The sequence below is a fragment of the Mchenga conophoros genome, linkage group LG9, assembly GCF_057382185.1.
Source record: "Mchenga conophoros isolate Kocher_MC1m ecotype Shallow Benthic linkage group LG9, M_conophoros_male_GT1.1, whole genome shotgun sequence".
NCBI lineage: Eukaryota > Metazoa > Chordata > Actinopteri > Cichliformes > Cichlidae > Mchenga > Mchenga conophoros.
In genome coordinates, this window is record NC_140534.1 from 14,204,760 (window position 1) to 14,226,327 (window position 21,568).

The 21,568-nt window shown below is 39.7% G+C and overlaps 1 protein-coding gene across 3 annotated transcripts in view; it reads left to right on the top strand.

Moving 5' to 3' along the window:
• The window catches only part of LOC146567006 (vasoactive intestinal polypeptide receptor 2-like), a 55,862-nt gene extending 35,710 nt beyond the window's left edge, over nucleotides 1-20,152 (top strand). The window contains exons 5-14 of one of the 3 annotated variants that reach the window (XR_014893853.1): nucleotides 4,910-5,007; nucleotides 7,532-7,670; nucleotides 8,764-8,914; nucleotides 10,673-10,733; nucleotides 10,966-11,035; nucleotides 14,213-14,304; nucleotides 14,740-14,878; nucleotides 15,581-15,622; nucleotides 15,723-18,172; nucleotides 19,789-20,152. Coding sequence is in view for 2 of the 3 variants with exons in the window: in XM_085286575.1 (XP_085142701.1) it covers nucleotides 4,910-5,007; nucleotides 7,532-7,670; nucleotides 8,764-8,914; nucleotides 10,673-10,733; nucleotides 10,966-11,035; nucleotides 14,213-14,304; nucleotides 14,740-14,878; nucleotides 15,581-15,622; nucleotides 15,723-15,890 (960 nt within the window). In the remaining variant the exon portion in view is untranslated. Of the gene's footprint in view, nucleotides 1-4,909; nucleotides 5,008-7,531; nucleotides 7,671-8,763; nucleotides 8,915-10,672; nucleotides 10,734-10,965; nucleotides 11,036-14,212; nucleotides 14,305-14,739; nucleotides 14,879-15,580; nucleotides 15,623-15,722 lie in introns of all 3 variants that reach the window. The other 2 variants (XM_085286577.1, XM_085286575.1) reach the window with 2 other exon arrangements.
• Nucleotides 20,153-21,568: the final 1,416 nt, after the last annotated feature.

Consider the following 21,568-nt stretch of genomic DNA (forward strand, 5'->3'; position numbering starts at 1 on the left):
CCATCCTTCTTCTGGGTTTTCATTGGCTTCTGTATACATTGCTTAGTCAGTATTTAGTTTTCTGTTAATAATACTATTTGTTAACCTTGTGTGTATGAGCCTTGTTATTTGTGACTTCAGTTCTTAGCTTTAGTTTCTGATGACTTTAGGTTTATATTTAGTGACATTACCAGTGTTTCCATTCAGTTCCTTCTAACAGTCTCATCTTTGTCTTCATGTGTTTCAAAGTAGCTTTGTGTTTCCTAGTTCTGTGGTTTCTAGTATTTCTTGAAAGTCTCCTGCCTTCAATCTCTTTTTTTGGACTTTTGGATTCAACACCATCAACAGTTGAGCCTATGTTCACTTCTGTCTCCTGCATCCTGCATTTGGGCTCCAAGCAATCCACAATCCTGTGTGTGACAGCAGTCCACGGCACACAGACTTTTATACAACTTAACCTGAGGAGTCGCTCTCTTCAGGCGTGTGGAAAAAATGTTAGTTTAACTCACATCCACACTGGTTTCACTTATCCATGCTAATGATTTCTTTTTAGAAAATTAGGGTTCTTGTCTTGAGTGCAATCACAGAAAAGGATCAATTATTTCCTTCAGACTTGGTTGTTTCCAGTTTTCAGTTGCAGTTAGATTTAGGCTTGGTTAGATTTGGGAAACAAAACTTCTTGAACTGGTTTTCCCAACGGGCTTTAGAAAGCTTGTGCACCACAGTGGCTTTCCGATAGAAGGAATTGGAGACAATGAAACCTCTCCTTTGACCATTCCTTCTTCTTGCGTTAAAACAACATGAATGATCAGTTGCAGGGACGACCTTGGAGCACTGACATTTTCATGATGTTGTTGGAACAACACCAACACGGTGATATCATTTCATATTTAATGTGGTGGCTCTGAGAGCCCAGTGACAGGGGAAGAAGAAAAACAACAGTTCTGTGATATAGATTTGTTTTATGACTTTTTCTTCTGTTTGTAATTTATGTGCCTTAAATATTGCATAATGCTTTGTGCCTCAGACAAAGAGAGAATCTTACATATGAAACATCTCACTGGTGGAGCTAATAAATGACCCAGACTATTGTCTGTAAGAAATCAGAAGCCAAATATGTGTGGAAACAGAGTTTTAATCTGAGCAACGAGGTGTAATTTATAAGCTCATCGTGCATTTTTCTTTTTGGAATTAAAAAATAACTTCTGACCAGAGGAGTCTGTGCACTGATTTCCTCTTAAAATGCAGCAATTAGATGGAAAAATAACACAAATATAGTAAAAAAAATAAAAGCCTTAAAATTGAGTTATGTTCAGCAATCAACACAAAGCTGCCAGGGTTCAAAACAGACTTTGAGATGAGAAACATTTCACTGCTCAAAGTCTGCATCATGGTTTCACTTTGTCAAAGAGCATGCATCCTGTTTCTGTCATGAAAGTGAAGAACGCTCATCTTTGCGACCAAAGACATTATTCACACAGAACAACTTCTCCAACTTTATTTATCTGCCAGATTAAAAACGAGGGAATGGCAACATAATTATGATTTGTATCATATGCAGCTTACTGAGAATTCATTACTGTCTGGTGATATAACTGTACTTAGGTCCATCATAAAGACTCAGTCCTGATTTTAAGATGTGAGTAAGCTGTATGTCATTAGCTGTTGAAATAGTTTTCATACCTTTATGAAACCTTTATTACTTGGTAGTGTTTTGTGAGTGCAGTTGAGAGCCTTGTCTTTGATCAATGCTTTTTTATTTAAATACATCATTTAGAAATTATTTTTAAAAGCAAACAACTAATTGAGCTAACTGAGATTTAACAGGAATATTTTTAGCCTAAAATGAACAGGGCAGGGGTCTCTGTCCTGCAGTTTTGATTTAACTTCCTAGAACCTGTTGTCCACATTTGTGGACATCACATTTTGGGTTGTCTAGACCAAAATACTAAATTTTGCTCTACAAAGGCCTGATGTCCACTTACAAGGACATTATACAGCCACTGTTCTATTGAATTTTAAAGGAATATCCTTATATGTGCATCTCATTTTTGTCAGAAACAAAAATCAGGGAAAACAAATGTGGCAATTCTTTGTTTTTACATTCATCAGGTCCCAATTTGCCCAAATATCAAAGAGAAATTAAAAATGCATGCCATGAAAGAGTTGGGGTCTTAGGAGATTAAAACTCTACAGGAGCAGAAGTCCTGTAGATTTAATCTGTAACCATGGCCATGAAGATACCCAGCCTTAAGTTCAGCATTGTTTTAATCCTCCAGTGTCAGACAGGACGCAGAAATGGAGAGTGAATGAGCCAGAGTTTATGGATGGAGACGATGCATTTGGACATAGAAGGCAGTGCGGCTGCAGCAGACCAGAGCCAGCAGGTCATCAGCTCCCAGCCAGAAGGCCTGAGAATCGTGCTGAGGAATGAGACACCGATGCCAGGCTGCGACCGTCTGTGTATGCTCAGATATTTGTCTCTGTGTGCGAATATTTACAGTGGACAGACAGGGACTGAAACTCTAAAAGTAGAAACGCCACAATGGAAAAAGTCTCACGCGTTCATATATTTTATCTGCGTCACCTCAAAGCCTGCAGAACAGTTTCACTAAAATGTAAATATTGAACATTACAAAGACATTTAAGCTCTATTTTAGAAGTCATTAGACTGAAGTACATTATCACAATAGTTCAAATATGAATGACCATCGATTATCAAGATGATCCAAATAAGTTAGTGAACAAACTTTATCAGAATGATGGAAAATCTCTGGACTACAGAATGAAAAAATTTGGGGGGAGGACGTGATAGATCATTAGGCGGTGAATGTTGTGTGAAAAACAACAAGCGAGTATGTAAGAAAAATGAAAGATAAGAAATAAGAGGAAATGGAAAGAGTGAGTGATTGCCAAAGATAAAAGAGACAAATTGATAAAAAAAAATTTAAAAAGAAGAACAGAGAGAACATGAAAGTCTCCAAAAATGGAAATCGTGAAAAATACAAATGTTTCAAAATGACAACTTCCACTTACGTCCCGTACTTCAGGAAATCCATCTATGTGAGGACTTTAGACCTTAAAGAGGAGACATTTTCTCTGTTTTGCCTGAAACCCCGTCCTCCGGGTGCTGTTAGCCACATTTCCTGCATAACTAGCATGTTTTGTCAGTGATTTATGTTTGTCTTACCTACATACTGGGTTTGTAGACCCAGTGTATGTCACAGTACTTCAATAAACACACCAACACACCAAAACAGGACATGGAGTTGTTTAATGGCATCAGGTAAAAACTACAACTGACTGGCTTGTAGACCTGATCAAGACAACCTGCTGAAGTTCAAACCGAGCATGACAATGGAGAAGGAAGGTGAATTAAGTGACTTTGGCTGTAACATGGATGTTGGTGCCAGATGGGCTGGTCGTCTATTTCAGAAGCTGCTGATCTAATGGGATTTTCCCACACAACCATCTCTGTGGACCTTTTTCTCATAAAGGAGAAAATATCCAGTGAGTGAAAGTTTTCTGGGCAAAGATGATGCATTCATGTCAGAGGTCAGAGAAGAAAGGCCCGACTTCTTTGTGCTGATCGGACGGCAACAGTTACAGTCAAGATATGCAGAAAAGCATCTCTGAAGACAGATTAATCCAACAGATTGAACCTTGAAGCAGCAGCAGAGGAGCACATCGGGTACCACTCCTCTCAGCTAAGAACGGGAAGCTGAGGTTAGAATTTACACAGGTTCAGAGAAATTGTACAATTGTAAGGCAGTCCAGGCATCTGATTTGGATGCGTCCTGGGTGCCACTTCCAGGAAGAGAGAAAGGAGCTGCTGGATATATAAATATATCTCAGCTGACTTGGGAATGCCTGAGTGAGGGAGTTCTGGGTTTCTCTACTGTCAGTGGTAGAAGATGGATGGATGGATGAATGGATGGATGGAGAAGGGTGTCCACCCTCAGCATTGTGAAGCGATGTTAACCTAAAGAGGTCAGTGAGTATATTTTATATAGGCTAGATGTAGATGTGCAATGTGTATATCTGGTTAATTGCCAGATGGTGTGTCAGAGGTGGAGAATGTTGTTTATACATGATGAGATAGCAACGAACGCCAGGCACTGACAAACCCACACATTGCGAGCAGCATTAATGCTCTGCGGGTGTGTGTTGGCCAGAGTCAGAGGAGAGGTTTGAACTGTTTTGAGAAGGAACAGATCCTCATTCTTATCTGGACCCTCCCCTTATTGTGAAAGAGCATCTCCACTCTGGACAAAGAAGCAGTGGGCAGAATGAGTGCCGTGTTTCATCAGTGTATCATCACCGCTTCGTGGTGTGGGAAAAATTTCCTGGACAGTTATTTCTCACACCACGATTTTCCTCCTCTGTGATCAGACTGTATTTATAAAAGGAAATACCCTTGTGCAAGTTATGAAATCCTCAGTGGCCGTTTATCCTTTTTCGGTCGAACTATTTTGGGATTTTACAGGGGACTAGAGAGTTCTTCTTTACTTATTCACTATAAAACTCAAAACATCAGAATCACAAGTACAATAAAAGTCAATATCTGTCCCTGCAGTTACAGCCTACATACGTGTACTGGACCTCTATGCGTACCTTTATGTGGACCAAAGGAGTAAAAGGTGCATATTTGTATAACTTCTTCTAAATTTAGAGGTGCCTAGAAAAGAAAGCAATAGATTCATGGCAGAAGAATAGGACACACATTTATTTTAATTAATTTTACTCAGCAGTCATTAAGGCAAAGAATGTCGTTAAAATCTACATGAACATTTGAGGTGCTCACAGGATCCACTGTTACACTCAGGATGGGGACCCAGCTGTGCTTCACAATCGATGTGACAGCAGCTCCATTATTTATGATTCGATAAGCAGGAAAATAATAATAATTCTGTTTTGTGTATGTCTGCAGCTGGTCTTCTACAAGGCGGTGCAGATTCTGTCCAATCTGGGCCACAGCCTGTCAATCATCACTCTGCTAACCAGCACCATCATCATCTGTTTGTTCAGGTAAAAACACTCACTGACCACAGCTCACAGAAGCACTGTTTCAGTTTAATTCATGGTGACCAGAATTACAAGTCATCTCAAGGCACTGTATACTATAAAGACAAACAACACTGACAGAACATTAGTGACCACATAGTCAGAGAAAAAAAATCCCCATAACAGGGACAAAAGCACATGTTCAGAGACCACAGCGCTGTCACCACTTGTTTGATGAATGGGAAAGTGGAGGAAAGAGAAGCATAAAGGAAGCTGTGGAGTCACAGACAACCAGGAAGTGCAAATATTGAGCTGTGTAGAGTTTCGTCTGATGCAGTAAAAGTAGAAATAAAAACTATGAAAGCACCTCATTACACACAAAACTTTATTATTGTCCAAAATTCAAAAGTAAAATGCTTCTGCTGCAGATGTTTAAGATGAACTCAGTTTAAGTGTTCTCATATAAATATGTAATAATATTAAATATTTAATAAAACAGCTATTAAAAAGCTACTGTTAAAAAACATCTCCTGTAACTACAAAAACTGCAACTCTTTTACTTTACACGTGATTATTCTGATAATTACTTGCTAATATTTGTTCTTTTTCCATCTAAAGTACAGATCTTATCTGATCCTAGAACACTGAAAGCAGAGCCGCAGACGACTTGTCTAGTGTCCTGATCACCCATCAAAGACGAGACATAATCCCCAATATGCATGTTCAAACAACCAGAAAAAGCAGCTGTGCTCTCAGTTTGCCCAGCTGCAGGCGCTGATGACAGGACACAAACACACCCATTAATTTGACTCTCAGTCAAGCAGACTAAAGCAGATCAATCCTACTTTAAGATACTTTAGTCCAATTTGATTTTAATCAATGTCTATTTTTAGATTTCACTGGACAAGCATTGATTGCCTTGCTTGTCCTGATGGTGCCATTAACTTCATCAAGGCATTTACTCAGGGCATAACATGTTCCATCACAGTAACCCTGCACAATAGTATTTTTACCTCTTCGTAAAGTCGCCCTGAGAGGTCAAATGGACACCAGCAAATTAAAAAATGCTGCAAAAGCACACAAAACACAACTAAAGCTGAATGAAGCAAAATGGAAGTAGGAAAAAAAAGCTAAAACTAAGAAGCAACTGATAGTATTGGATGCTTCTCTTGGCGGTCAAAGGGTGCATTAGAGGGGCTTTTATTCTTCGCCTCAGGAAGAAAGCGTGTGTTAGGCAGACTTGCTGAAACAAGCGAACAGGTTGGAGAGGCACAGAGAGGACAGAGAACACAAACGCAGTGGTGGCATCTAAGGACATGCTGTGGAAGAGTGGAGACAGGAGAAGTTGTCGCTGCTTCGTGGAAAGTCCCACAGCTGCCTGAGCCTGTGGCAGCATAACTAAGAGATAATTCATGGTCACCCGACCCAGCTTTAACTATAACTAACTATAACTAGAAGCTAAAACTTCTACAAATTGTTGCCTTTGGATGTCATGATTTATAATGTTGTGTGCACATGGACGGATTCAAATTTTCTTACTTACCTAAAAGACAAAGTAAAAGTAACAAAGACAAGGGCGATGCTTTTGAGCTTAACAAGGACACTGCTGGAAACATCCACAGGGGTGATGGTGGAACAACCTAAAATAAACATCTCTTATATGTAAATGAGGCTTCTTATGAAGGACAAACAAAGGTGCCTCACACTTTTTCTATTAATACAATAACCCTGAAAAGTCTGCAGAAACTGTCTTTCTCTTTTTAAACATAAAAATATGGTGACGAATGTAAAAAAAAAAACCCATGAAACTTCCCTTATGTAATTTTGAAATAGGTTTGTAAAGTTAATGATAATGACTAATCTAACATCTCAATTTAAATTCCCTGAAACACTGAAAGTTGGTATGTGAAGAAATCAGAAACAGATGATTTTGTCTTCAGTTTTACATTATAGCTCCAGATTTCTATTCTTAGACGCTGCCAGAGTGACTTTGCACGATTCGTAGTCTCATGCTGGGCCCTCGTGCAGCCCCTCAGGTCATCTTTTTAAAGAAAACAAATACAGGGTTTGGAGAGCACGTTTCTTTAGAAAACTCACATTTACTACACCAGCAGACTGCAATCAGAGTTTGGGGTCATGGCTCTGACCTCTTCAGTCTTCTCACATATGTTGAATGAATCATTTTTGTTCTTCTAAAGTGCGGAAATCCTGAAAAAAACGTGAGGTGTAAAGTCAGGCAGGGTCCAGCGCTGAAGGCAAAGTTATCAGTCTTGTTGTGCAAATATCCTGAAAAGTCAAGATAATTTGAACAAATGATGTATTCAGAATCGGGTTATATAACACATTTTTATTTATATACTCTTAACACTTCCGAACATACGGAGCATGATAACAGTTTGTAGAGATGTGCGAAGCTCAGTCTGGATGGACTCCAGCTGCTCACTCGGCCGCTATCAACATGTTTAGATACCGCATCCTTCAGTCAATTCACACCCAGACACTCTGTAAACACACTTCTCTATGTTTGCGTGTGTGTGCGTGTTTACAGGAGACTCCACTGCATGAGGAACTACATCCATCTGAACTTGTTCGTGTCGTTCATCCTGCGCGCCGTCGCAGTGCTCGTCAAAGACACCCTGCTCTTCTCGTATGGTGAAACCACAGACTGCAGCCAACAGCCCTCGCTGGTAGCCTTTCACGCATGAAAACACACACACATTTTTTACTTCACCGTTAAACACATTTACTATATGTACAAAAACCTTTAGATGAACCTTAATTAAAGTAGAAACAGGAGGTGTCTGTATTGGTGATACCAACGTTCACCTTTAAAAAACTTTCTGGGCTCTTCCAAGCATCTTGGAGATGAGCACTTTATGAGGCCATCTGTTGCAGGACTCTTGTAGCTGAACTGAATGTTTGGTTTTTTATGACTCTGGCTAAATGTTTGGACTCTTTGTCATGCAGAAGCATGAATTTGGAACCAGTTAGACGCCTTCCTGATGTTGTTTTTGTGTGTGTGTGATGGATAAGAATCTAATCTATCTAAATGTTTTGCACGGCACTGAGGGTCCTTAGGCAGATGGCTATAAATGACCTCAGAGTGAAGCATTGGAAACCATTCACATAAAGAAGCAGCTTTAGTTTAGAAAACTGTGAGTGGCTTGCAAAGTTTACCTCTATATCTGCATTTTTTCCAACATGTCCACACATGCTGAAGAGAGTTTTCAAATTTGCATTTCTAGCACCGTTAATCCAGGAGTCATGGGTTGGATATACAGTCCTGTGCAAAAGACATCACTCATTTCTTCTTCCAAAAAGCCAGACTTGTAATTTATAAAGTGGTCTTGAGCAATAGTTCTCCAGCTTTGAATGTTCTACCATGTGGATCACCGTTCATGGAGCGGTTAAAAACAAATGTCTTTCAGTTCTGAGAAAAGTAAATTAGTAAATTCATTGGAAACAAGCGCAGATTTTTTTAATACACTGGCTCAACTGCACATTTACACAAAACATTTGAGAAATCTTTTCACAGTGTAAAAACAGTCACCCTAATGCCAGTCATCAAGGTTCACAATGAAGTTGGTGATTCTTCTAATTCTTTGTGAAAATGTATTTCTTTGTGGTCAAATTATAATATTACATACAGAACGTTACTATGCAAACTATAGAATGGATGTAACAAAGCATGTTGCTGTGTGTGTGTGTGTGTGTGTGTGTGTGTGTGTGTGTGTGTGTGTGTGTGTGTGTGTGTGTGTGTGTGCGTGTGCGTGTGTGTAGGTGGGCTGTAAGGCCAGCCTGATCTTCTTCCAGTACTTCATCTTAGCTAACTTCTTCTGGCTGCTGGTTGAAGGTCTTTACCTTCACACGCTGCTGCTCGTCTTCCCCACCTACTCCTTCCGCCTCTCCATCTACATGCTCATCGGCTGGGGTAGGTTGAACCACAATGAGAGCACCGTAACTTTATGTTGTCTTTACAGTCTTATTGGCCTGGTCTTATGTGTAACCACTGATAATGTTCCTATCACCAAGTTAATGTCTTAAAACCCACTGAAACATCTGACGATCATGCATTAAAAACACTTTATTAAAACTGAATAGAAACCAAAGACAATGTAAGACAGTCTAAAGATGATTAAAAAAAACGAATAATAATGGAAACCTCAGACTCCTGGTGAAAGTTTAGAGCACTTGTATTGTGGACTTAGTTTGGTTTCTGCACAGAGAAAGTTTAGAGTTATCTGACATGAGTGCAGTGAAGTAGAAACAGTCCATTAACATCACTCAGCTAACAAAGTGGTCGAACCATCAGGGAGCTGAGCTACTTGGAACTTTCTCTTTCTTACAAAGTTTCACATACTATGCAATCCAGTGAAAAACTAATTACATCCATGATTTAGTGACTTTTAAAACCTTCTTTATCAGCAATAGCTTGAAGTAATACCTTTTTGAATGGCTTTATCAGTCTCTTACATTGCTGTGGAGAAATTCTGGCACTCTTCTTTAAAATATTACCTCGGTTCATTGAGATTTGCAGGCATTTGTTTATACACAGCTCTCTTAACGTCCTCCCGCAGTGTTTCAGTCAGGGTGAGGTTGGACTTGCTCATAATATTTTGTCCCAACATTTTTTTTCACATTTACCATCTGCTGGCCAAAATCTGAACTATTTCCAAACAAAGCGCAGTCTCTCTCTCTAGAGACGAATTGAGTTGTGAAATTTGTTCCATCATTACCACTCGGTTGAATTAATCCTGTGCTAAACTGACCCCTGAAACCGTTGAAGATTAACCTTATGCTTTAATATGTTTTTGACACGGATGGCTTTTGTTAAGCAATCTACTTAATGTACAGTAACTGGGCTAATTGTTCCTTTTAACCTTTATGTGCACATAAAATGAGACTAGCTGACCTGCCCAAGCTTAGCTGTTGGCAAGTCAGTGCTAAACAATGTACAAATGACCTCTTCACAATGAGCAAACACACTTCTCTGCTACATAATGTCTGCCACTACCCACACAGCACATATAGGTCAGCAATACATCACTGCGCTCTTTGGGATTCATGCTAGGTTAAATTTATCACAGGAGGTGTTGATGCAAAGCAGATCGAGCCCTTAAGAAAATCCCTGCAGAGAATTAAGCTCCGTACGAATGAGGCTGCGAGAGGTCAGGAAGACCAGAAAAGTTTATGAAAATAACAATTCATTCAATGTTCCCTGGTTGCAGTTAGCGTGCTATTAACCCTGCAGTTTAAAAAAATCAATTATATTGATAAATTTAGAAATTTCATAGACAGCCCTGTTGTAGCACCCCTTTAGTGTGAGCCTCTGCAAAACACAGTGCCAGCACTCAGACAACCAGCAGACAGTGCGTCACGCTGCTGAAGTGAGCTGGTGTATTCAGGGAAAGTCCGGGCAGTAAACACTCTCCTGGCCTCTGCGTTCGCTCTCTTCCATTCTGTCTCAGCTGCTGCCTTCTGACACCTTCCTTCCACTATCCATCTCCACTTTACCAACAGTTCCTCCCCAATGCATCACCGTTCAGCCCCAGATGTTTAATGTGTGTGTGTAGACGTCATATTTCCTTTGTGGCACTTTGCGAGGATGTTCTGTGCCTGCCAGATAGAGAACCTAAACAGATCCTCTTCTCCTCCATATCTACCTTCCTCTCTACTCTCTGGTTCTCAGGAATCCCTCTTGTGTTCATCGTGGCATGGATCATTTGTAGGATATACATGGAGGACATGGGGTGAGTCTGCAAGTGTTTAAACATTGTTTTCACAAACTGTGTCAAGGTCAGTGCAAAAATCAAACGTTACAAACTTGCAGGCGGCACATTATGCTTATCCTTAATTTCCACCACATGCATGCAGTTGCATTGGTTGAAGCTTATATCAACAATAATGCATCTTTGATTTCATTTAACCATCTCTAGGTCAGGAAATATTACAAATCTCACTGACTTATTTACTCACTTCCAGGTGTTGGGAGATGAACAACACCCCCATACCAAACAGAGTGATCAACTGGCCCATCATGGCATCTATCATTGTGAGTTTTGTCCCAGGATAACCTTGCATACATCAGACAGAGTTTTTTCATGAATTAAAAAAGCACTTCTTAAATGTTTTTTCGGCATCCTGGACACAATCCTTATTAGTTATAAACAGTATAAAGAATTGACCTGAGTAAAAGTGAGTGGATCTGTGGTCAGGATGATTGTACACACAGCCCATTATGCCCCACCAGTGGGTATAACACAGTCTAAATTAATAGGTCAAGTCTGTTTCGTCTGTTTTTTGTTGTTGTTGTTGTTTTTAGTCATTAATCTGCAATTTGAACTGAAATCCATTTTCATTTTCACCTGCTTTGTCCTTGTTTTCATTTTCTCATTTTATTTTGCTTTCTTCTACTAAAATATAAAACATTGGATCATTATTTTTATTTTACAAATAAATATTCACCATATTAAAAATGATGCACTATTACAGAGCCTGCACAGCCACACATTGGTTTTTAGAGTCACACACTTACTGGACACATCGTTTAAGTGCTCCTGTTCAACTGATGCTAAATGGAAACATGCCATGCAACATTCAGATGGCAGGATTTGGCATTAATGACATGAAAACATGGATCCTGCTTTTTATCAAAGGTTCAGGCTGTTGCTGGTGGTCTAATGATGGCAAGAATGTTAGCTTCACTCACTTGGTACAAACTCAGCATCATTTAAAAACTACAAAAGTATTGCTGCTGATCTGTTTTTGGTCAGCAGCAATACTCAGTACTTTTCTAGGGAAGATGTTATATACAAATAACGAATGACTATAGCATTCACATCTTTATAAACCATACCAGAGTCAATCTGCACAATGAGTCCTTTTAATTTTGAAGCTTTAACACACATAGATGGTTATACTTTAACTCTCGGACTGAACCAGAGCACTTTGTACTGTAGTTTTTATTTTGGTAATAGAGTTTGCTAAAGTACTCACAGATAATGTTTCTTTTTAACATACTGTTTATTGTTGGGTTTCCAGGAGAAATGTTTAAGGATCAAAACTAGTTGATGAGGTTTAGCAAAAGATCACAGATTGGGATAAAAAATTCTGATTATGTCAAAAGTGTCACAGCCAGAGTGATCTAAAACAAACAAGCAGTGCAGGCATAAATCATCCTTCCCATTGAAATCCGTTAGTTTCAGAGTTGCAAAGTTACTCCAGCAACATTCATTTCCATACGCAGCATACTAAAAAATTACAGTGTGACATATTTTATCGCTATTTTTGGATTTTCTGTGAGACTTGGCCTCAGATGGTGGATCTCTTTATTTACACTGGAAATCCCAGACACAATTATATCCTCTGATACAGACATACAGGAGAAAACATCTGCAAACAGATAAGTTTTAGATAAAATTCAATCAGTCAGCAGTCGATTTCAAAACATGCGAACCAGCAGATAATCCATCAGAGCTGTCATGCTGAACTTTTCTATTTTTACTATTTTTACTTGTTGCAACAGTGAAGCTCTGCTTGATCCGTTGTGAGCGAACTGCTTACTGCTTGTTTTTGCGAAGCTCTATGTAACTGACGTTGTACGATTCGATTGTTGAGCATTTTGCAATAATGTGTGCTCTAATATATGCTTTGTGCCATCAATCTTCCATTTATATTTGGCTATAACTACGATTTATAGATGTCTTCTAAATATATGAAATGCAAGCAGTTGTAAAGTTATTGTTCTGAAAACGCATTCATCTGTAAGGACATGGTCTCTGAATGTGTGCTTGTGTATGTTGGTACATGACTGGGCAGGTTTTGGAGCGTAGCTTTCTCGTGAACTGCTTGTTCAAACAGTATGACTGAGTGATGGAAGTCACTTAACACAGAAAACCAGAGAAAATACACTTAAAATTAGGGGAATGCATATACAAAAAATACACCTCTGAGTGATGTTTTGTAAAAATATTTGCAACATGTCAAAAGCTTGTTTGAGGATTCAGATTTGGTTATATGGTCGAAGTTAGAGTTTTTATAATGCAGCATTATTTGAACATGCCTCCCTTGCTGGCCTTTGGTCCCACTGTGGCTAATGATCCAGCTAAGCACAGCTATTAGCTGCACTTGTTTTCATTTCGGCACCTCTCAGTTTTTGTAACCTGGTTGGCTGGTTTCTTATTCTTGAAAAAGTATTTTTTAAGTATCATCATCATATATGTCACATAAACACATGTATGTGGGTGTGAGCCCCTCCACTTACACTCATAGTGAAGAAGGCAGCTGATTTTTATCAACATATGGGAACTGCTCTTCAAAATGAATTGAAACCCAGCTAAGGCCTTTGTGTGTAGTGTTTAGATGTTCTTCCTGTGCCCGTGTTTGGTGCTGGGGCTTCCTCTCGTAGTTCAAAGACATCAAAGGTTAAAGTGCTGATGCTAAAATGGCCATGGACGTGAGATACATAAAGTCCTTAAAGTTTGCACTCTAAAGAGCTTTGAGTGGTTAGTAAAGCACTCTGTAAATGCAAGTACATCACATTTCACTTACTCAGGTCCCCAGCAAAAAACCACCAAGTGTGGAGTGGACTGTATGAAGGGTTGTTGAGCTTTACAGTGGACGAGTATCTCGTCACTTGGCTCTGTGAGGGGAGCAGAAGACTGACAGATGGACTCGGGCCATGTCTGCAGTGATGTGAACACTATACTGGTCCGTTGTGGTAAAGAGAGAGCTGAGCGTAAAAGCGAAGCTGTCAATTTACTGGTCGTTCTACATCCCTGCCTTCAGCTGTGGTGACCTAAAGTGACAGGGTGAGGAATTCAGTTATTTAGAGGGACAGATTAGAGCTGCTACTCCTCCACATTCAATGGAGGTGGCGTGGGGATATCTAAGATTATGACCTGAGTGAGGAGGCCCTGAAGTAGACCCAGGACATGCAGGGGAGATTATGGCTCCCAGTTGGCCTTGAAATGCTTTGGTGTTCCTCAAGATGAGCTGGAGGAGGTAGCTGGGTGGAGGAAGGTCTGCGTTTCTCTGCCTAGGCAAACTTATCCAGACAGCCTGGGTAAATGTGAGAAGATGGATGGATGGAGTTCGGAAACACAACTGTACAGTCAGTTTTTGGACTCTTTGCTCCTGGACAGACAAATTTCATAGAAATTAGTTTCTAACCTTTCTACACTTTTCGCTAATATGACTCCTCTTTCTTTCTGCCGTGTTTCTCTACAAGATCAATTTCATCCTGTTCATCAGCATCATCCGCATCCTGGTGCAGAAACTGCGCAGCTGTGATGTGGGCGGAAACGATCAATGCCAATACAAGTACGTCAAGGAACTGAGGAGTCATATTTTTACCTCCGAGCTCTCGCTGATTAGATTCATATGCATTTAAGAGGGCTTCCTGATAATGTGGTGACGAAAGCAGCAGTCATATCAAATCTCCTCGACACATTAGACAGGAACCATTATCACATTATCAGCTAACTGTGTTTAAACTTGGACATCTTAGAATCAATCTTCCTGCCTGTTTCTGCTTCTCAATCTGGAAACAAATGATTTTGATTATTCTTTCTTTACCAAACAAATAATAGCCATTCCTTCCTCATTGTAACTCTCCTTTTTAATATCCAGAATAAACAATTTTTCTGCACTGTTGAGAAAAAGTGAAAGAAAGAGATTTCCCACTGATGGTCTCGCAGATAAGTTTTAGTCTAAATGTATTGTGTGCATTGAGTGAGTATTATGTGTGTTTATCAGGCGCCTGGCTAAGTCCACACTCCTGCTGATCCCTCTGTTTGGGGTGTATTACGTGGTGTTTTTCTACCTGATGGAACCGGAAAATGAAAACGTGAAGCAAGTGAAGATCTTCTTCGATCTCGGCCTCGGATCATTCCAGGTACTATAAGACATTTAAAAACATAAAATTCCTAAATAAAATGATTTGCCTTTTTTGCTCTGGTAGGAAAATGACTGTAGTGGAAGATAAAAATGTCATCAAGTTAGGACCCAGCAAAGGAGAGAACCACATCAAGAATTTTGACCCTTACAAGATAGTCATGTATGATTGGGAGCTGTAGTAAGAAAAATAAACATTGCATGTTCTTTTTTTAGCTCATTGACTGTGTCCTAGTTTAATGTCCGGCTCTGTGTCTGCACACAGTCTCCATTCTTTCCCCACATCCTTGACTCTTCTCTGCGGTCTTCCTCTTTTCCTCCTGCCGGGCAGCTTCTGTCCAACATATCCACCATCTCACCTCAGCCTTGCCTCTCTAACTTTGTCCCCAAAGACTCAGCCTGAGCTGTCACTCTGATGTGCTCATTTCTTGTGCTGTCCCAACAAACCAGTCATTTAAAGTTGCCTCCACACTTCTGCCTTCCTTTCTCTCTCACTGCCTCTAATAAAGGTAGAAAGAAAAGAGGAAGACAATGCAGGAGATTGATGAGTGTAGTGAATGAGGACATGCAGTGGGTTGGTGTGACAGATGAGGATGCTCGGGATAGGTGGTGACCCTTAAAGGCAGCATCCTTTAGTATTAATATAGCCTTGTTTCTGACACGTTGGCACTGATCTGTTATGGTGGTATTTGTTTCCTTTTAGGGTCTAATTGTAGCGGTTCTCTACTGTTTCCTCAACAGTGAGGTGAGCCTATGCATGTGTTCTTCGTAACATAATTTACAAGATTTTTTAATATATAATATATTTAATATAATTCTACTTCTTCTTTTTTTTGCACATAAAGGTTCAGAGTGAGCTGAGGAGGACATGGAAGTGTTTTTCTGTAAAGCGCTGCGTGGGACAGGACTTCAGGCTCCACAGCGTGAACCAAAATGGTACAGAAAGCTCGACCCAGTGTTCTAGAAACTCCCGAGCCCAATCCATCCTGCAGACTGAGATCACCGGGCTGTGATCTGCGACACAAACAGCCTGTTTTGTTAAAGACTTTGAGAACGGGCGCTCATGTTCGGTCAGTGTGGAGGAATTATACTTAACCTCGCTTTTATAGACATATCGCCTGATGCTGCAGGGACTGAACTTGTGGCTTGCAAACGTTTTTGAGGTGAAAGACTTCGTTTTGGACCGTCAAACCTCCCGGAGATATATATTTTTTTTTTCCACATCGGCGTGAGATTTCACAATGATCTTTAACATTTTTAAACACATAACGGATGAAACAGTGCCTCCTATAATGTTTCCAGAACAACAAATTCATTTTTATAATTATTCTCCACATCCAAAGAATGACTAACTGACTTGAAAAAATAGTTTTCAAATAGTTAATGCACAAATTAAGACTTACATAAAAATGCTAAATCCATATTGGAGAAAGTAACCATACAGTTTATATACCTGAAGGTAGATGTATACAGAAATATTCATATTTTATGTTTAGTTTTGTAGGGCTGATCTAGTTCTTCCTTTCATATAAGCTTTTCTTTTTTTAACTGATATGCAGAGTATGTTTGGTTAATAAGGTTCATCCATACCTGCTGATTAGTGCTAAGTAAAAAAAGAATCCACCTCATAATAAAAAAGCCGTACCTATATTTATATGGCTGAGTTATCTACAGTTGTACAGTTGATATGAAGGAAGAAATTAATTATAGAGACCAAACGTGTTGTTCATATCAGGCTGTAAACATGCTTATATGTGCCGTGAAGTTGGGCATTTTAGCATGGCAGGCTATGGGGATGTGGAGCCAGCCTCACGTGGCCAGTAGAGGAACTGCAGTTTTTGGTGCAGTTTTTCAGCTCTGTTGGTTGCTACTGTGACGTAGTAGATGTTGAAAATTATGTTGCAAATATGCTTATAGGTAAGCATATTTATTCCTGCTTTTCAGTTCGGTCATCTCACAGGCTGTTCAGCTCATTAATATTGTAAGTTAAGACTCACTGTCCAAGAAAAGATTCAGGAAATATGCAAGGGAAAGTTTTTGTTTAAAAATCTATTTATGTTTTTTTTTTAACGAAAACAAAGCTGAAAAAATAAAAAATAAAACCAAATAACGGCAGCTCAAATCCCCGACCTCTCACTTTGAAGCCCCACTGAGCTAACTGATTCAGACACTGAGCTGATTATTGACATGGGAAGCAGAGACCACTACTGTATGTGGAAACAATGTCAACATCTGTCTGTTTTTGGTGCAGATGGGCTACTGCAGCAGAAGAAGACCATACCCGATGGCTCTCCTGTCAGCTAAGAGCAGGACACTGAGGCTATATTTCACACGGGTTCACCAAACGTGGACAACAGAAGATTGGAAAAATGTTGCCTGATCTGATGAATCTCGATTTCTGCTGCCACGTTTGGATGGTAGGGACAAAATTTGGTATAAATATGAAAGGATGGATCCATCCTTTCTTAGATCGGTTCAGGCTGGTGAGCACATCCCTTCGTGACCACGGTGTACCCATTTTCTGATCGCTGCTTCCAGCAGGATAATCTCAACCTGGATTCTTGAACATGACAATGAGGTCACTGCACTTAAATCGGCTCCACAGTCACCAGATATCAATCCAGTAGAGAACCTTTGGGATGTAGTGGAACAGGAAATTGGTAGTGGATGTGAAGCCCACAAAACTGGAGTGACTATGTGATGCTATCATGTTAATATGATCCTAAACCTTAAAAGAAAGCACAGGAGGTTCAATCAGGTACTAAGAAGGGGTTATTATTAGTGTTAGGAGCAGGGTAAGTTACCACAGTGATGTAGCCACGTAAACAGAGATCCACCTTCACCTCCAGACTTTAAGCTCAACATACTGCAGCCTTCTGATCTATTACTGTAATTTCACTTTGCAGTACACCCCTCTGTTTTGACTGGCAAGATATCATTGGTGTTTCCTGGGTAACTGTAGCTCTTGTCACTCTTCATTTTTTCATGTTTTGAATGCATTTGATAACAATGTGTGTTTAAGTTGGTACCAAATTCAGGGCTCAACAAAAACGGCTGTCTGAACAGCACGTTATCGTCAGTAATTTCACTATGATCCTCTTGAAGTTCAGTTTTTTCCTGAAAGTCTATCATGGATCATTGCTGTTTTACATGTAATTTAATAAGGCCTACCACACCTGTTAAATGTATTGTTTTTTCAGTAACTCCATTTACTTTCCCTTATCACATCAGCAGGGAATGAACGTGATAGCATTCAATTTGAGATAAAATTAGAATACAGATACTTCACTTTAAGGCAGGGCTCTAGAGTGCGACCAATTTGGTCGCAAATGCGACCAAATTTTTCAGTGGTGCGACTAAAAATAAATATTTGGTCGCACAGGTGCGACCAACTGTTCCGGTAACAAAAAAAAAATCTCTGTAACTCTCCGTGTGGTCAACAACAGACACACATTATGCCCCTATCGTGGACTAAACCAATCAGAGATAGTCAGGGGCGGGACCTCTCTGATTGGCCGTGGTCCAGTTGAAAGTGCAGGTGGAAGAGAGAGGTGAGTAGCTTGAATAAAGCGATATCAATTCATTAACGGATTCCACACAAAGACCTAAACACGGAGCGGACCCAACACATCAGAATCAGCTTCGTCTTTCTCGGCTTTCTCACCCGACGGCCTGAACACGGACACGCTGTCGGAGCTTAGCGATTCTTCGGGTCCGCGCTGTGTTTACGTCTTTTTGCGCTGATTCTGAGCTGCAGGTTTTGCCTCTCTCCAACCAAAATTCACCGAGCCTGCAGCAAAAGAAGCAGCAAACTGCGCTTCACATTTGATCAATGTCGTCATGAATTCCCTCTGACTTTTGCTGTTTTGCTTCCACCACGATAAAAATCACACTTCCTGCACAGCTCTCTCTCTCTCTGTACTTCAGGAACAGTTTCCCGTCTCAAATCTGTTTTCTGCATTATTCATTCGCTTATTACCCACCAGTCTAGCGTTGTTTACAGCGCTTTTTCTTTTTTCACTTCAATGACCTCGGACAAGAAAGCCTAATTTCTGCTGTTCAATACTGAAGAAATTTAAATTTCTTAAAATTATGCAAAATTGCAGAATATTTTTAAGGTTATCTGCTATAAAAAGCCAGACCAGGAAAATCTCCTTCATGTTTTCCTGTGTTTTATTCTCAGTTACTTTCACACAAAGGCATCTGCTGTGATTTTCACAATTCTGATGAAGTCTCATGTGTATCAGTACTGATAAATGATCAGAATTATAATATTTCTGACTGTCTGAGGCTAAATTGAATCAAATCAGGACTTTGAGAACCGGAATTGAATGGATTATAGAAATCAGTGATGATACTCAGCCCTAGTGAGCAGCCTAGGCCTGAGAGAAGTGGATGTACTGTAGCTGTGGGTAATAAGAAAAGATGAAAAGAACTATTGATAACTTTTTTGTTAAGTTAAGGCCTGATCTGTCTGAAATTCATAGCCAGTGCTCTGACACGGTGCCATCAATCTTTGAATGCTGAAAAAGCAGCAGTGTATCCAGGAAACACATTATATGCTGCGATAAATGCACTGCCCAAGTGTCCCCTCTCCCCACGGCCTTTCAGCAGCAGACAGCAGCAAACAGGTCGTCAGAGGAGGCCAAGATGATGATTAAGTTTTTAACATTTTCTACAATATTGACAAAGCACTTTAAGCACAAGTTTGTTAGTTAATAATTTAGAAATGAATATTGTCTGTATGGACTTCCCCCCCCCAAAGAAAGTGCACATGTAAAACTGCGGTGTTAAGCGATGCGGTTGAAAAATTTGAGTGCGCCTAACTTTTGTGCCGGTACGCCTAAATTTTTAAAGTTAGGCGTACCGGTGCGCCCATGTCAAAAAGTTAGTCTAGAGCCCTGCTTTAAGGGTGATCAGTGTTTCCCACACACAGAATGTTCTCATCCAAACGAACTCACTTTAACAGAGTTTTATCAGCGCCTTGAGGTGACAGTTTGGATTTGGCACTATACAAATAAAATGGATTTGATTTGAATTAAAGCCAAAAACCATGCTTGCCTTGTACATAGACTGTTTTGTATTATTTTTCTTTCTTTTTTATACAGTGGAGAGTATATCGCTGGCTGATTGTAAAATGTAGAGAAAGACATAGTTGTTAAATTTGTAAGCTTTTGATCACAACTGTAAACCTGTGATTCCATATGTTTAATCCATAAAAGCTTTTTTATCATGGAAATGAAGCTCTGTTTGTTCAATCACACAAACTGAATCCTTTTAAATGTTTTTTCTTCCACATTTGCAGATATTTTCTCATCTTATGTTTATGTTTCTGTGAAGTAGCATAACATAAGCAGCATGAAAGGTGATAGTAAGACAGCATCTGCAGACAGTTCAACTTTCTTTTAAGTGTCCTTTATTTTCTGGCGTCGCCTTTCAGCAATTATCTCACAAAAACATCCGAAGCTGTGAGTCAAAATCTCACCTGCTTTATATAAATTCCACGCACACCTGGATCTCATTAACCTCTACCATTGGGAAAACAGGGTAGACTAAATAACACAGTCTAGACAAAGAAACAGGAATAAAATCATTTTTCCACTTAACAAACTCATTCACCCAACTGATCAGTTTGAAAAGTCACTCTTCACCTAATCTGACTCATGAGTTATTTTAAATGAAATAAACAATTTTACACAAAATAAACACCCCTTCATTTGGTTACACCCAATTGACATGATCAGTGACATCATATCCTATAAAATCAGGAAGTACTGGGGCGGCCCTTCCCACATACCTGTTTTACACATAGGACCTGCTCAAAGGAACACACAATGGTAAGTATAACCAAACTACATAAACAAATGAAAGATTCAAATCAATTAATGATGAAGTGACATTTAGCTTTAAGTACATTTGCACAGATGACATAAATATAACCAATGCTACCACAAACAGACCCGGGATAGTATGTAGAGCCAAGGTTACATGTGCTGTGTTTACATTAAAGCATTATGATAGACTATAGGATAACAGAACACAGAATAACAATATACGCAAATGGCAAATGAATTCTTTGTCACAGTTTCCAGCGGGCACAGTTAAAGGCATCAGTTCGCATCAGACCTGTGAGGTCAAAGGTCAGAGGTCAGTGAGGGTATATTGCTTCACTATTTAACAGAAAAAAACCAACCTGTGTTATTGTTGCCGCTCTTTACTTTTCCTGTGTTTACTTTAGATTGTGACGCATTTGAGCAGAATGGAGTTACACAATTATGAGCCGGACAGAGTCAAAGAAGGCGAAACTGATAACTGGGAATTGTGACTGGTAGGTTCAGATGTCTCATGAAAGCCTTAAAAAATACAGCTCCAAAAAAAGAAAGAAAGAAAGGAACACTCAATTATTATGGCATAACCAAAGTCAGTTAAACCTCAGGGAGATCAGTCTGTTCACTTAGGAAACATAAACCACTGCAAAGCCAGTTCAGCTGCTTTGCTGAAAGTGAAAGTAACAACAGATGCAACAGGACAACAGCCAAACCCCCCAAAAAGAAAATGATTTAGGAGGCAGTGACCACAGACTATTGCTCCCTCCTCATCCCTCCCGACTGATACGTCTCTAGTTTTCCTTTTTTGCTACTGTTGTTAGTATTAGTAACAGGAGACGCTAGCTGCAGCTCATTGACATTGC